This window comes from Molothrus aeneus, chromosome 7 (genome assembly GCF_037042795.1).
Source record: "Molothrus aeneus isolate 106 chromosome 7, BPBGC_Maene_1.0, whole genome shotgun sequence".
Classification (NCBI taxonomy): Eukaryota; Metazoa; Chordata; class Aves; order Passeriformes; family Icteridae; genus Molothrus; species Molothrus aeneus.
The window spans coordinates 22688201-22705469 of record NC_089652.1 but is presented as its reverse complement, the minus strand read 5'-3'; the positions used below and the strand labels follow the sequence as shown (position 1 = coordinate 22705469).

At 37.9% G+C, this 17269-nt stretch overlaps 2 protein-coding genes across 2 annotated transcripts in view; one reads left to right on the top strand and one right to left on the bottom strand.

Annotated features, from left to right (window-relative positions):
* Positions 1-2512, top strand: part of LOC136558686 (unconventional myosin-X-like) — an 88857-nt gene extending 86345 nt beyond the window's left edge. The window contains exon 41 of the mRNA XM_066553311.1: positions 229-2512. Coding sequence (XP_066409408.1) covers positions 229-342 — 114 coding nt within the window. The 3' untranslated portion in view covers positions 343-2512. The remainder of the gene's footprint in view (positions 1-228) is intronic.
* A 3897-nt stretch (positions 2513-6409) lies between these two features.
* Positions 6410-17269, bottom strand: part of LY75 (lymphocyte antigen 75) — a 43888-nt gene continuing 33028 nt past the window's right edge. Inside the window, exons 26-35 of the mRNA XM_066553783.1 lie at positions 16672-16840; positions 15345-15506; positions 14360-14482; positions 13732-13926; positions 13145-13365; positions 11884-12058; positions 11212-11379; positions 9897-10019; positions 9278-9445; positions 6410-8308 (exon numbers count right to left, since the gene is read on the bottom strand). Coding sequence (XP_066409880.1) covers positions 8130-8308; positions 9278-9445; positions 9897-10019; positions 11212-11379; positions 11884-12058; positions 13145-13365; positions 13732-13926; positions 14360-14482; positions 15345-15506; positions 16672-16840 — 1683 coding nt within the window. The 3' untranslated portion in view covers positions 6410-8129. The remainder of the gene's footprint in view (positions 8309-9277; positions 9446-9896; positions 10020-11211; positions 11380-11883; positions 12059-13144; positions 13366-13731; positions 13927-14359; positions 14483-15344; positions 15507-16671; positions 16841-17269) is intronic.

Sequence of the window (17269 nt, the reverse complement as noted above, 5' to 3'; positions counted from 1 at the left end):
AGTTCCTTTTCTTTGAGCTAAAAATATTTTAAAGTGTTGCTACATCAGAGTACAAACTTTGTCAAGCCTTTCTCTTCTTACTGTCATGTTCACATTTAATACTAACATGCAAAATTGATTGTGTCATGACTTTGGAGAAGGGAAAGCTCTTTCAGCAAAATGTCCTGTGTGTGTCAGTGCACTGAGGTTTTCAGAGTGCTTATGCTGTGTGCTGTGTTCTCTCCCCAGGTGGGTGAGATAATAAAGATCATGAAAGCATACATCAACATGATCGTGAAGAAACGCTGCAGTGTCAAATCAGCCACCAGCGTGGACAGTCATGCAAGCATCTGGACTAGGTGATACGGATGAACTGGCACTAGTTTAGTCATGGGTATCTGCAACTTGCCAGCACAAGTGTAGCAAAGATGTTTTTTAAGAATTCAACTGACTACTGTATTTAAAACCTGAAGTGACATCTACAGTACCATAGGATTTGCACCTCTGCCCAAAGACATTAAACAGTTACAGCTGTTGTGAAATACTAATGGCCCAAAACTTGTTTTCCCCTTGATTGTTTGATGAACAATGTACCTTAAAGAAGCAAAGTCAGAAGCATCTTCCTCCTCCGTGTCCTCTCTGCTGCTTTCACTATCACCTGTCATACTGGCAGAAAAATTTACAAGGATCATTTCTGCAGGACAGGAGACAGACTTAAGCTTCCTTAAGAATTTTGAACATGCAGACATCTGGGATCATGTGATCACAGCATGGTCTGCTGAAAGAATATTTATTTATTTTGCAAACAAATCTAAAATATAAATCACTGTGGGTTTTGTTTGTTTTGTTTTTTTTTTCAGGATATACTAACAATCTGATCTGGTCTTAAAAAGAAAAAGCCTTTGTATAATTGAAGTCAAGTGGTCCAACAGAGAGGTCAAACCCTACTCGAGAGAGCATTAAACAAAGAAACAAATAAAAACACCCAAGGTGGTTCTTTACCTTCCAGTAAAAGTTCACAGGTACACAATTGTAGAAGGGGCACTTTCAGTTAAACTATTAAATACTCCAGTCTGGGAGAAAACCTCTGGGACTAGCACCACTGAAATAGGCCCTAAGGTCACACTGCAAGCAGTGCCTCTTGCATAAAAAATGATGACTGCTGTTCTCCTGTACAGCCCATGAGAGGACATGGTTTTAGTAGCATTTCCAGAAGAGCTGCTCTTCACAAACTCCAGGTATTAGATGGAGGTTGGAGATTTATGTTGAGCAGCTTGCTTGCATTAAGATCCTTCTTTCTTTAGGGGGGATTTTAGGTGATGGGGCTCCCTGAACTTAGTTGTAAGTGAACTGTTTCCTACTGAGTAAATAGGTGCCTAGATAAATTGTTACAGGTAAGATTTTTACTTCCTCTTTACTGCAGTAAGCAAAAGCCAAATCCTGCATCCATCCCAACTTTTAACAAGAACTGCTCACACATCACTGAATCCCCACATCCCCATCCAGTCTTCTCTAGGTCCTTAGTCCTCGGCAGAACTTGATAACAATTCTATTTTGCCAAAACAACTGCTTCTTGGAGGTTTTTATAGCTACCTGCAATTTGAAGAAGCAGAATTTTTTTCTTCTCTATGAAAAACATTCATCTTCAGTTTTTTTTACTTCAGAAAGGTATTTAATTGTTTAAAACAATATTCACTATCAGTTCCATCATAAATTAGTTGCATTAACAAACAAGAAACCTGGTGGTGAGTGATTTTCCATGACCCTTGTCTAGTCTTGGTATCCCAGAATGCAAAGGCCCATGAAACTGCAGAGCTGTATGTAATGTGGGCCTTCCACATTCAAAATTGGCTGTCTCCATTTCTGTAGTAGCAGCAGCTAGGGCCTGTTAGCTATGAAACAGAAATTGCATAGTAAAGTAGGAGTTAGTATGCAACAGGTTCCATTCCAATTCATCATCAAATTGTGCCAATATTACTAATGCTGTGTTGCAGAGCACTAGTTTTGAGGGTGACAGTACAAGAAGAAATACTGTACATAACCCCTGCTCCTCTCTCATTTCCACTACACTGCAGCATGTGCAAACACACCATGCACTTGCTACACAATCAGTCAAAGAGGGTGGCCCGTGCTGTGCATCATCCCTTCAACTGGAGTTTTGCCTTAAATAGCATCACTGACGGAGCCCACAAACACCCCCTTGTTGTCACAAGGAATTAAAAGATGACCAGGTCACAGATGGGAGAGAACAGGAATGCAGAGGCCACCTGAGAAGCAACACTTTGTATACACTGCATACACTGGCTTGATCTCTAATGTATCAGACTAGGCTTGATTATCCATGTCCTAACTCTGCACTAGCTCTGTGTTCTGGCTCTTGGGTTGCTGCAGGCAGCTTGAACCCACTTGAAACATAACTCTCACTACTATTTGTTGTAATTCTGCTCATTTCTATAATAGAATTCCTTCTTCTGTCTTTTTTAATTTGTAACTGGCTTTACAAGATGAAAGTTTAATAAATTATTGGATTGCACAGGCTGTATTCACTTACAGGCATTGTGTGCCCATGTTAAGGGGTTTACTCAGAGCTTAACACTCAGAATGTGCAAGTGAAAATCAGGTGTCACCGGCATGAGGATACAACAGCCCTTCCTCCCAGAAGCAAGTTTTGGGGGCAATAGAAAATAGTTTGCTGCTAAAATGGGGAAGGTTTGTTTGCAACTTCTGCTTTTCTCTCTGGGGCTGTCACACCCTTGCTCAGTGGGAGATGTCCCACTGGTTCTGAGACTTCCAAGCAAGGAATTAATTTTCTCCCAAGGCCCAATTTGTGGAATCAGCTCCATACCTTCTCTTCAGCACCTCCAAAGTCACTAATAACAGAAAATCACTTCTGGCTCAAATAAGCTGCCAGTTTGCACTTCCCACACAAGTGCATGTCCTGACCACGGTACTCGCTTAAGAGCTTGTGTCACTGAAATTGGAACTGGTAGCAGCTGTCAGCAACACAGACAGACCATCCCACTAGCAGACAAAAGTTCCCTCAATCCATACACAGGTATGGAATCCAAGCAGTGATGCGTAATCTCCATCATTATGCTCCCCTTGGTCAGATGCTCTGAGAGCCTTGGGACCCTGGAGATCAATCTATACAATATCACTTCACAGATTCTTTGTTCTCCATCTTTATCCCCTTTCATAGATTTTCCATGTCTTTATTGGAGGCTGCAAATGCCTCTGCTTACTGTCAGCTAGCCAGTCTCCTTTCTGGGCAGCTGTTGAATTTCAGACTGCACTTGTTTCATTAATACACCTCTATAAAGACAACAAACATGCACTGCTGCAGGTCCAGTATGACTACAACAATGCACACAAAGGCATTTATTGAGTGCTAGCCATGAATAACAACCCAGAGCGGTGCCCAACTAAAAGCCTTTTCTGACTCCCTTTTTAAATGTTTGATCACCCTGTCAGGTTGATATTCAGTCCCTCTGGGTCCACACCCAAGTATTTCTGTAATAGTTAATTCAATTTTGAATGCTCTGTTTATTTTATATGAACTAGTTTCTAGACAATTTATAATCAGCACCTACATCATAAACACAAAATGGTTTATACACAAAGATGCTGCCTCAGGTAAGTTGTTTCACAAAGTCATGTGTCTAGTTATTATTGGCAGTAAACTTGAAACATTTATTTGTACCTGGTTTTAAAACACACAGCCTCTCCCTATGTAGGCTGTGTATTCTATTATTACCCTGTGCATTTGCTTCAAAGTAACATGCTCCCCTTGGGCCTTTAAACAAATCTCACACAAGAATTCCAGCCCCCTCTGTAAAATATGAACTCCTAAATTGGTAGGATGTAAATTTGCCAGGCTCTTGGCTACTTTTTTGACCAGGGATTCCTAAAAAGCTGCTCTCAGCTTTCTTGCTTGCAGAGGAGGGGGACAGACCCACGCTGCCAAGGTTGTGGTGTTCTGTTGCTACAGGATGTTCCAGCTGTGCACAGTGGCTGTTGCAGCCCTTTCCCTGCAGCCCATGACAGGGCTCCATCTAGTGCCCTAATGGTCAGTGCTGCAAAGAGGTGTGAGAGAGGAGAGCTACAAAAAAGAATGGTGTCCACAGGAGAAAAAAAAAGATGGAATTTTAGAAACCCAGTCTTTCCTCAAAGCAGCTCACCATGCAAGCCGTGGACAAATGTGATTTCCCATTATCCACACCCACTTATAATTCACACTGTCATTTAACACAGGACACTCTTCAAATACCCAGATTATGTTTATGAAAAAAAAGACATATCAATGAAAGTACAGTTGCTAATGGTGATGACATTCAATCATGCATATTTGAAAACCATCTCAACCCACTACTTTGTAAGTTTAATTCAGATATGCATATAAGGCCTGTTAGCTTAAACAAAGTGTAAGCACCATGGTTTTATACAATTATCTGCTCTGAATAGTCTCCTTAAAGGGAACATGACACATGGCATTTGAAAAGAGAAGTTCTATAGAAAGCAGGAGCAGTACTCTTACAATCTGTATGAGTGTCCCAAGACACAGCATGCAGAAAAAGATCTCTGTTCTCATTTGTTCTAGCACAAATGCATAAGAGGCCAGCATAATTCAGGAAGCACATTTTGAAATTATTATTTTGTATTGCTGGAATCCACTCTTTTAAAAGTCACCTTGGAGTAAATTACTCTATTTATGATGAAAAGTATTAAAACGAAGAACTGTTGTACTGTTTGTACTTACAGTCCCTTCTGCATTGGTAAAGAGAAATCCAAAAGGACTTCCAGTCTTTGTTGCAGTACTGTGTCATCACAATAAAAATCTCGTCTGGTATCCTCCCCTAGCCCCTCAAATCTGTAAAAAATCTTAGTTACTGACAGATATTATGATAAAATGTGCAGGAATTTTCAGTGTGCAAATACCATTCCTGTGGTTTAGCCATAAAGAATACACCCAAGATGACAGTATTTTATAAGGGCATTTATACTGTGCACCATTTGCAAGTTAATTTGCTATTAACAGAATATTCCCTCTCTTGTACTTTGTCAACTCCCATCATAAAACTCAGAACTAAATGGGAAAGGTCCATTAGAGTGGCAACTGAATTTATGCTCCAGTAAGGAATCTGTTTTTCCTAAGCTCTGTTCTTTAAATTGCTCATAGGTCTTCCTTTAAAACTGTGCAGTGTCTGTTCAATTTGGTCAATAAGAACTTTATGTACTTCTTGACAACAGAATGAATTTGACTAACTTTTAGAAACCTGGGTGTTATATATCCCACTGTGCTCCATACACACAGCAACAGCAGATGCATGAAGGGCCCAAACAGTAGTTCCAACTTGTAGCAACAAAAATTGTAATGTTTGGTCTTCATTTTTTGCAGCCACACCAAAACCAAAGAATCACTAGCAGGCCATGAAATTTACTTACTCCTTTCAAAAATGTTTACATGTGTAACATATGTCCAAAGCAACAAGCAGATGGTGCATTTGGTTTAAGGGAAAAATGCTGAGAAGTACAACAAAAGCATCAAGCCCAAAGAGTGCTCATGCATAAAGACTTGTTGATTTTTATGTCCATTAAGTTACTGACGCAGAAACACTTTTAAAATAAAAATGCTGGCTGGTGTAAAGGCAGTTGTGGATTAACCTTTCCGTGACCCAGAGTCTCCAAGGCCTGGGCAAAATTCAGGAAGAGGAACTGAAGTAGTACACTTTTTGCCTAAAGCTACCACAGCTGGCAGATATTCTGTGCTCTGGGATGAAGGAGTTTTAGGACTTCTCAACTCCATTGCTCTGGGACCTGGGAAAGCATTTCTCTGCTGCCATTTCCCTGTACATCATCTTAAGATTAATGTTTTTGAAGCAGATGACCTCGTTAGTCATCTTGCACAATAGGATGTTTCTCCCAGCAAACTAAAAATAACACTGCCCTTTGACCAGCAGTCAGAGATTTTGGGCATCTGGAATTCAGAGCTCAGACATCACTTAAAATGAATACATCTTATGTTTTAATGGCAAGTGTTACTTAGCTGGAAGTAGTTTAACTTTGCCTATATTTTAAGAGGCGTTATGGAGGGAGCCTTTATACACTGCCTTAATCTGGGCCTTGAGGTGCTAATGAACACCCTGATTAGAACAAAAAGGCTCAGGGGAATGTTCTTTGTGTAAGCCTGAAGCAGCTTGATAAAAGCTAGGTATAACTAAGTTTTCAACTGCAAAAAGAAAATTAAAGGCATTCTTTTAAAATGCATCAAAGATGATGTATTACCTCTAAAAGTTTTCTTACTGTAGTAACACACAGTTACTGGCTTTAATTCTGATCACAGCCCCTGCACTGTGCTTTTTTACCCAGTGATTAATGACCCATGCCTTGGCTCTGATAACTGCTTCTATGGAAATAAAACCAGTGTAAGCAGTTCAGTGGTTTATTTAACTTTATTCTTTCAATAACAATACTGCCAAATAATCTTCCTGTGTATTTCAAATGAAGTAGGTTATTCACCTGCACTAAGGCCATAGTGCTTATGCACAAAGGAATTACCAGTGATTAGACAACTTGGGTGTGATGAAACAAACATGAGAAATGGGGCCTGAAAAAATTATTTACATCATTTATAAGAATAAAATATACAATTTTTAACAAAAAGTATATATCCTTTTGAGTTGAATCAGGATCTTACTACTAATTTCCACTTTTCATTTCAGATTCACACCTAAAAATGCTCAGAGTATAAACATCTATAAAACTATTAAATCTCAAAACATGGGAACGTGTAAATAATTTTTCCCATTTATTACCGTAGTTAGAAAAAGACAATAACCAATATTTATTTAGTCCATTAAGTTAGAAGTCATTTGGCAAAGCACTTAGGCATAAAAGTGAAACCAGAAGACATCAGGAACCAGACTTTGCAGCATTTCAAGCACTTCTCATACCAGGGTAAGTTAAAGAATGAGAGTCATTTTCCTCATAATGACATTTTCTACAATGAAGTTTTGTTTTTACCTCAGGAAAAGCAAATGTTCACAATTGTGCCCAAAAGTACCAAAACAAACAACAAAAGTGCTTAATTTGATCAGCAAACTACCACAATGGCTCCCTTACTGTGCCCCTTCAGGCTGCTCTTTTAACAAGCTCAGAGTGTATCTACAAGGAGTTCTCTACTTCTCAACACAAATGATAAACACTTCCTTATCAAAATAGTGCAAACAGGAACAAAGAAAAGTGCCATCAACATAAGTAAACTGCAGGAAAAGAAGGCAGTTGAACACTGTGACCTTGCTCTGCTGCTTCAGAGAAATCAGTAGTACTCTTCTCAGCACACCAGGCCAATGTATTCCTATTTACCACCTCATGCCACCACTACATGCAGAATGGATTTGGTCTTTGGCATATCCTCCTTCATAAAAGTAAATGCACCTGTTCTTTGTACTGTGCATTCAAAAACATCAAAAGACTTTTTCAAAACAATAATTGATCAAATCATTGAGTAATTAATATATACAACTCTGTCTTCCCTTTTTCTCTTTATAGTGTTCTTTGGAGTGCATAGGAAAGTCTACAGTGACACATCACATACAAAAATCAAGTTTCAGTTTTATGAAAAATACTCAAGTATTTTTAGCATTTATGTACACAAGTTTGTTTACCATATATTCTCAGTCTTTCCTTAGACATATCTTTTATCTTCTTTCTTGGACAGATGACATATTTCACCTATAAAGTTATAGATTTACTAACTATAAAATTAGGCATTTAATTCTAGTAGAAATAAGAGTATTGGGAGAAGTAAATTTTAAGTGTATTCATTAAAGTGATGTTGCATGAAGTACTGTTGGCATTAATTTGTTCCATCAAAAATTCCAGTAAAGAGAGAGAATACTATAAATTAAAAAAATACAATCGAACTCTAAACACCTTGCATCTTATAAGCCTGAGGCCAAATATAAAGAATTACCATTAAATTGAATAAAAATTGCACTTGTATATAAACAAACTAATTTTAGCCCCCATTAATAACCTTGTTGCTTTTCAAAAAAGAAGTAATAAAACATCAAGTAGCTCATTTCTTATGGCTTCACATAGTGAAGTTCATGCTTAAATTGAACAGAAGAAAGCTTTTCAATAGCCATCTTTCAGCTATCTGTGAACATATCATCAGTTTCATCATCATTCATCCCTCTTTGGTAGCGTACAGAAGAGAAGGCACTCCAGTGAAGACGCTTCTTTTTGTAGAGGTAAAATACCAGTCCAACTATTAAAACCAAGATAATTAGCAGGGCAAATGCTACAGCCACACCAGTATGATTAGAACCTGAAATAGAACAAAAGAGGAATGGTTTTTATTTAAGAGTTCTGGCAAGAACATTTTGTCATAGGGTTGATGCTTAGGTAGCTACACATTAATACTGCACAGTTAGCTCAAGTCAAGGCAAACTGCTTCCTATCAATAGTCTTCACTTCATCACATGGGAAGTTAGATGTTGATTCATGCAGGAATGCATCAACCAATTTTTGATCATTCTGTTGTTAATTTACTAATATTTAGGTTGGAAGGGACCTCTGGAGTTCAAAAAACCTACTTGCAAAGGCTGCACTCATTTAGAGGTTTGTATACTTCATAAATCTAATGAGATCCTAGGCTCTTGGAAGGGAAGGTAATTATACTCCCCTCAGACTGAAGAGATCTTGTTGAGGTCTTCCTTATTGGCACAAAGTTTAATCTATTCCTGCATTTCCACTTAAGTGAAAATGTATACAAAATCAGAAAGATTCCACTGCTTCTCGGGAACTGGCTTGCTTAATGCTCAGTTAACTGCTTGCTTTCCTGTACAAAGCCAAGGATGAGGGAGTAAAGGCCTGAGTTTTTTTCTGGAGTTATGGGGTGACATTTCCAGAAGCCTCCCAAGACTGAAACCACAATGTGCAGTACTTGCTTACAAGCAGAACTCTTTCTGATTCCAACTACACAAACTCACCCACAACAGATACCCTGTGGTAAGAAGCAATGGCAACAACTCTACGCTTTCTGGACATTTCAGTTCTGTTCCTTACCAACTGAGTGGATAGTGAGAGCCAGCAGAAGTAAATTCCTAGACAATTTGCCACTGAATGCAGTTTTATGGCTAAACAACAAAAGACTCTTGCTTAGGCAGAAGTACTTGATGGGCTCTTTTGTGAATTGCACTTCCAGTATTTCAACACAGACTTCATCCAATAAACCAGAAATTCCTGAAAACAGTCTCTACAAAATCAATTCTCTGCTAAAACAACACTTTCATACCTAAAGGTGCTTTACAAACCACTCTGCTTCGACTATGTGCACAGTCAACTTTGGACCACATGCCAGTTGTGGACAGGATAACACTGCATTTTTCATTGGCTTCTGCAGTTTTATTCTCCCAGTTGACATATTTAACAGATGAGCCATCCAGCCAGTTCAGGGACTGTCCTGTTGAAAAAAACATTACTTAGGCTAGATCACCAAAACATCCTGTAATGCTACACAATGTCATTCACAACCTATTGATCTCTTTGCATTGCTAAAAAGAAAAGGGCTGACTAGCCATCCCACATATTAAAAGCAGTAAATATGAACACAACTTTTAGCCACCCCTCTTCTCTAGACCTTTAGCAATTGATGCTGTTGCATCAAACATTAGGGAGAAATAACAGAGGTGGGAAAAATTAATTTCAGGGACTCCTGATTACCCTAACTGCAACAGGAAGAGATTTAACTACAGTGAAGTCCTAAGTTCTTTAAACTGTTAAATGACAGATTCCAACGTCAAGTAGAAATTACTGTAGGCTACCAATGCTACAGAATGTTCTTATTTGAGGATTTATGCATTTATATTTACAATATGAAACATTCATGCTCATTCATTGTTGCTACCTCTTACCCTTAAAGCTCTGATCCAGGCCAAGCCATACATTCTTGGTGATGAGATCATGTTCCTTTATGTGTGTGCTCACAAATGCATTTTCCTCAGCATCCACTATAGTCAGAAGTGTTGCTGAAGGATCTAAGAGGCAGAGGAAATCAGTCAGAATTGCAACTTACACAATTTTTCATGATGCTGGTACACTGAATCTATTTGGGAACAATTACTATGGGAAAGGGCTTGTAAAATTAGCTTAGAATAACCTTCTGAATAAAGACATGAACCTCCCATCCCCTAAAATACAGCATGTTTTACAAAATGGCTTCAGATGGCTTGTTATTCTACCAGGTCATACAGAATAAAATGGGAGTAAACTTACTGCAGCTGCAGACTACATACATGGAAGATATCAAGAGATATGCCTGATTACCAGTCTTGCCCAAGTAATAGGCTTTCAAAAATATAGTTGAACAAAAACTCAGCATTTTGCTGAGTCTAATTTCTAAATCAATCCTCCCACCGTGCCTCAGGTTTTTATGTACAGTAATTAAGGAATAAGAGGGAGGAAAGGGCATGCTAGAGAGGCATGCTCAGAGTGTACCCATCCTCTACAAGTATATATAAATATAAGCCAGGTGCTTTCTCTTTCAACTACCAGAACAAATTTGACTCAACAGAAAACTGCAGCGAGGACTGGGTTCTTTAGATTCTAAATAGTGAGTCCAAGGTCACACCATAAAATAATTCCATAAAAGAAAGTTACATCAGTCACTAACTTCTGTGTTAGGGTGATTAAACCTTCTGTCCATGAAACTAATTAACATTGTCTCTGCAATACAATTCCCCATGCAGCTCAGCAAAGAAGACAGAAAATCCTTTAATGTGACATAACATTAGGTTTGTTACATGCTTTAATATCTATAACATACATACCCTTTGAACCATTTGATAGGTTAGCAAGCTCCCTATTAGCAAGCAGCTATGGCAAAGATATAATAAGAAAGCCCTGCCAACAGCACTAACTTTGCATGCAGATAAAATGTCTTCCTTCAAACCACAAGCATTAAACCTCTGACTCTTCAACTGGCTACCTGCATTTTATCTACTGATACCTGTGTGCCAAATGATCTGTAGCATGTTGCAGTATTTTATTAAGACTTTTCCTCAGGTATTCAAAGATAAAGCTTGCTATTGCATTTCCTAAACTCAAGGAGCATAAAAATGGCAAAGCTGAAGTACAACCAGTGTAAGATTTCAGGTTGTTGGGTTTTATTTCTTCTCAAATAGTGGACTTCTATCACAAATTGTAATGTGATAAAGAGTCTAAACCTACTCAGCTTCTTGCAGATTCTCTTAGCCTCTTCCACGTTATACACGGAAAAATTGTAGAATGCCATGTCAAAAGCATAACAGTGATCCCTGTACTGTTCCCACTGCAGGGAGCCACTGCTCTGTGGGCATCCAGAGGCTCTGCTTGCTTGCTTTGGCTCTAATTTTCTTTCTGCAAAGACAAAGAAATTGATGTTATTTCTGCTGCAGCAGTTTGTGCCCAGTCTCTGGAATAACACGACAATAAGTATTAACAAGGGCTACTACTCCAACCAACAACCACTATTCAATTAGTTTACATTCCCTCTTCTTGAGTCATGGATGAATTTATTTAAAAATGAGCACAAGACAAATCCCAAATGGTTGGAAACAATTTTTATTGTTTTTTTGTGGTTTTTGACATTTATGGTGTATATTTGATAAGTATTTTGATTTAGAAAAGATACATATATTTGATATTCCTATCTCAGGTGCTAAAGAAGTAACCAGATTTGATTTAAGTTTTCACCACTGGAATGATGAGAATTTATCTCCCTGAAGTATTAAAAGTGTTTTATCATTCCTGATAGAAAACTCTTCTTAAAAAAGGAATCATGTGCAGTATTTCAAACTTGATTTCTACTTCTAAATACAACATGTAAACACAACTACACAAAACCTTAAAAATAACACTTACTGTTTGGAGGGCTGTAGCAAATGGCACCTTCAGCAACATTAGTACATTTTGTACGGTTCCAAAATCCTTTAGTATCCAAAAGAACACAGTTCTCAGTAGTATTTGAGTTTTTTAATTCCCAGGGGTAGTAGTCAAAGTCACTTCCATCTGACCATTCAAAATTAGCTTTACTTCCCTAATAAAGGAAAAAATGAAAAATTTTAAACCACATATGACTGTGCTTTAAATCTCATCCATCGTGAATTAAGTCATGTAGCAATATTTGTCCCTTGTAGACTGATAAATTAAAGAGCAGGTGGTCTCATCTAAATTCACAGTAAATAAATGTACAACATAGTTTGCATTTTCTTAACATAGAAATTTTTATTATTTGTGGGAACTGAGAAAGTACAGCATGTTCACATGCAAGTTTAAACCTGCAATGTGGCTGTTTTATCCTGCGGGGAACATTTTACTTGGTTCCACCCTGCTGTTCCATTTAAGCAATCTGCCTTCCCTGCTATGAACACTAGTGGATATGTTGCAAACTGCTAAATTGTTGAGATGGCTGCAGTGAGTAGAACTGGGCAGCTCAGGGATGGTTTGCAGTGCTACCTCCTACTTCAGATACCCTCCTGGAAACCCATGACAATGAGGAGTCAGTTGGGAGGGACCCATTCCCAGGTATGCATAGAAATGACACACCTCTGCAGAGGACTGTTCCTGCCAACTAACTACCACTACCAGGTCTGCCAATTAGTGAGGGGAGCAGGGTCAGGGCCACAGGCTTTTGGCTCCACAGTAAAGCAGACAGAGGAGGAAGTAGATCTGCAGCTGCCTCCTGCTATTGTGTTTTCTGGGAGGATGGACACTTAACTTACTGAGAGCCTGTTCCTGAACTGCTCTGGAGAGCCAGTCCTGACCTCAACTAAGCAGGTTCCACACAGCCTTGCCTGTCTCTATTTGTTAATGAAATCTGATTCTACAGAAGGCCATAAAGTCTGAAGCCTCTAGAGATAGCACTGCAAATCATGCTTCCTTGTGCTGCAAGGAGCAATGAGAGAACACTCTATTATTTTAAACTGTCAGGTATTAGGAAGAAATATCTTAGTGTGCCTACATTCACCAAAATTTAATATTAACACATTACACAGGGTTGAAAATATACTACATGGAAGAGAGATGCTAAGAAACTGGAAAAAAACATCAGACAATATTTCATATCTTGTCCAAAACATTATTTACAGATCTGTTACTGACGTCCCCAACAATATATACTTACATCATGAATTGACAACCCAAGCCACAGAGGATAACCATCCTGTTTGACAATATCTTCTAGAAATAACTGTTCTGATTCACTGTGTACACTTGCTAAATCGCTGTTATTTTGTTGGCACAATCTCAGTGCCTCATACCACGTTAATTTTTTCTGAAGGATCCTGTATGTTCTGTTTCCATGTGGAATAGTGTCGGGCAATGGAGGTTTGTGCTGTTGGTGTCCTATTTCAAAGAATAAGAAGATAAGTTGTGTGCATTTCTTTCATGTTACTAGGAAAAATACAGAAAGCATTAAAATCCATCTATGTCAGTGTAACTCAAGCATTAAAGTGCTCACTACAAGCCACTTCTATCAAGTTAAGTTTACTTTTGCTACTTGGAGCACTGAGTTCAGCAGTTACTGGATGAGCACAGCAAACACATTTCTCCTGATCAGAGTATTACAGCAGTGATGCAGACTGACCAGATGACCCCAGATGCTCAAGACAGCTGTGCCATGTGTTTCACTAGGAGCAAAACCAAAGCCTTATTCAGCAGGAACTATGATTTAAATTATGACCCCTCACCCAACACTCCAATACTACTCACCCCTTTCGATTTTACAGGCGAGAATACTGTACATGTTGTAGTGATTAGCATGCCAACTTTGAGAATAATTATAAATATCCCAAAACCCATCAAGATTTACACCAGCAAAAAAATTGTTCTTCTTTATGATAGGTCTTCCCAGCCTCCAGTTATTGTAAGTCAGATGAGTTTCATCATACCACTTGAGAACTTTATCTGTGGAAAATATTTCATATTTATTAAGCCACTGGCATTATGTATACAAACACCATTTAACTTTGAATATATTATTGATATTAAGAGATCTTCACTTTGGAAAAAATGCTGGGATACTGAAAATTATTCTAAATCAGTTTCATATCCAATGCTAAATATGTTAGCATTACTCATCCTGGCCACTTTACATCCTGCTTTCCAGGGAAATTAAATCTAAACTAAACAGAACATATTGGATCTAATTATCACTCAAACAGAGAGCATGTCAGGTTATTTTCTTCTAGAAGATAAGTACAAATATAAATCATTATTACAGGTTTGCATTCACTTTTACTTTAGTTATAAACTGAAACATGCAAGGAATGTACACTTAACGCTGCAAATTTTGTCTCTGATTCAGATAATGAGAAAAAACCAAACCCTTAAATCTTACCACTGTCATCATAAATCACACCCAGCCAGACCCACAGAGCCAGACCGCTGAATGAATGAAGCTGCTCAATAACAAAGTTATTCTCCTCTTCATCTCGAATACTCAGAACAAATGATTCGGGGTCTGTTGAAACATTTTTTACATTACTTTCTTACAAATCCACCTTTAAGTTAAAAAATAAACTTTTTTTTTCTAATAATGTTAACAATTATTACAGATAAGTCAACCTCCGTAAAGGCCAGATCTTTACAACATAACTAATTGAACAGTGCAAAACCAATTTTCAAATGTATTATCAATGGTTCTATCCCTGGTTTTGTGGATAAGTGAAAGATTTCAGCTCCACAGATGAAGTGACAGTAGGACCCACAAACAAGTTGTATGTAGCAAAAGTTCTCTGCATAGAACATAAAAATACCAGCGAACTTTCATGCTTGAACTGCTCTATCAGAGAAACAGTATTAGGAAAAAGACTGAATTGAAATCAGTTAAAAAAAATTAAAATAATTTTTGGAAAGATGAATGTCTGAAGGTTTAATACAAGAGGAAATCTGTTCCTGAGGTTATACTTTATTCAGGATGTTCCACACAGCAAAGCTGGAGGTAGCAGGAAACCACGAAGTAAATGTAACTGTAAAGCCAGAATGTTGCCAAGGGTTTAACAATTACCCAAACTATTTAAAACTGGCACATTATAATAAAACCCCCAAACAAACACAAAACCTTGCCATTTTTCAGATTTCAGAGCTCAGTAGCTCCAAGCTGCCTCTTTCCTCAACTCTCCTATCCATGCTCTGGCACTTTTTATCAGGGGAGTGCAAAAGCAAACAGCATCAGGCAGTGCTACACTGCTGCATTACTGCTACAGCCTTTCCCCACATTCACTCTGCCCTCTGTCATTGTAAGACAGTGACTCAGATCTAACACTCATCTCCTCCAAGCTGATCCAAGTCCATAAATACCTGCAGTATGACAAACTACTTACTCATGTTCCTGCATAAATGATGAGCTTCGTGAGGCTTCAGTTCTCTCCATCTATTTTTTGTTATCATAAAAGTGTAACAATTGTTTCTAAATGATATCCAGGGTGTATTTTTAATCTTATGTGGGCATTTCACTTGTGTAACTTGTTCTTTTTCAGTCTTCTCTAAAAAAAGACAAGACAACATCAGGACATGAATTACTAATAGCACCACCTGGCCTGGCATCCCACAAAGCACTTTCAGGTACCACTTAAAAACATGTAAGACAAATTAAGTTGTCATCCTTTAAATGTGTTATTTTCAGTTTCTTCATTATAGTGATTTTTTTAAAGTAACAAACCAGCAGTAAGCTCTACTAAAGAATACAGATACTTGCAAGTTTTCACAGTTATTTTAAATAGGTTTAAAAACAAAATCCTTACATAAAAGTGCTAAGTGTAGGCCAATAATCAAAAGCTCTTACTGCCTCTAGTGCAGGGCAGATCACTGTAACAAATAAGCTACTTCACAGCTAGCAACACCTCTTAGTTCTAAGGCTTTATCTAATATTTGAGGAGTGGGAGTATGACATCATTAACTATTCCTGCAGTTCCCTGGCCTGTAAGCACAAACCAGTTAATGATGTCATAACACCACACTTTACTGTGACTCAGGATGTACAGTGGCTTGTGTCCCCTCAAAGAATAAAACCAAAAGAAATCATCATGGTCTCATAGAGAAAAAGTCTGTGATGATCTCTCAGAAAAATCTTTTTCTGAAGGATACATTACTAGCACAGCTCTTTCCTGGAAGTAAAAAAACCAAATCCTACTACATTCCTGTCTTGTTATAATTAGTAGGTATTTAGAAAGGTTTTGTGAACTTCAGATGATGATTTTCAATTCAGTGTCAACCTTCTACCCTTCTCCATATAGCCATGTACCTTCTCCCTGTAGAAGATTTCCATGTCTGAATAGATTTCAGGAGGTTCCAATATTAAGATGTAAACAATACAGAGATATTTTAATCTTCTCCCACAGGCAAGTGGGAGAGATTAGTATGCAACAATCTTAGAGAAGCAGTGCAAAGATAGGATCAGTTGGCAATAAGGGCATTAACCCAATGCATCCATGCTGAATTTATTTCTAAGGTACAATTAGATTAAGACCAACAGGTGCATGTCCCCTGCCTTTGAAGCCAGTTTTTTTTTTAAGGGCATAGAAATCAGACTGTTGGAGAAAATGTAAGTTTTAAAATGTTGTAATTTTGAAGTTACAAGCTGAAATCATTGAATTCATTTCATAATAAAATAAAAGTCAACTTTTCTAAAAATGATGGTTGCATACATACTTTCTGATGCATAGCAAATAGCTCCTCGATTTTCAGAGGAGCAGTCAGAAGTTTTCCAGAAGCCATCAGTATCCAAAAACACACATTCTTCATTTGTGTCTTCATCATCTTCAGACCAGCGACTAAAACTCACATGCTTCCCATCCAGCCAGCCATAATGTTTTCCACCCTAGCATTATTTAAGCAAAAGGAATGAGCTTACACAGAAAAAAAAAAAATAAGGTGCAGAAAATGGTATGATAATACATTTACATTGGCTAGACATTTTCAGTGTCTCTGATGAGAACTGTAAGTGTTCCACTGCCCTCATGAGCTGATTTCCTGCTTATAATATAACAAGCTTTGTTATTTTAAGTTCTGCAGTTGGAAAAATACAAATTAGCTGAATGGTAAATTATCCAAAGGTAATGTCTCACTACTGTTCTTAGGGAGGCAGGCCTAGCAATGGGATGTCCAAACTGCATCATTTGCATCTGCAAAGCAATGGTGGATATCATCTCCTAATCTTGGAAAACTGCTAATAACTGAGAAGAAAGTCCAGTCTCAGTTACTCTATATTGAGTTGAAAGTAATTATTAAATACTTAATTGATGTTCCT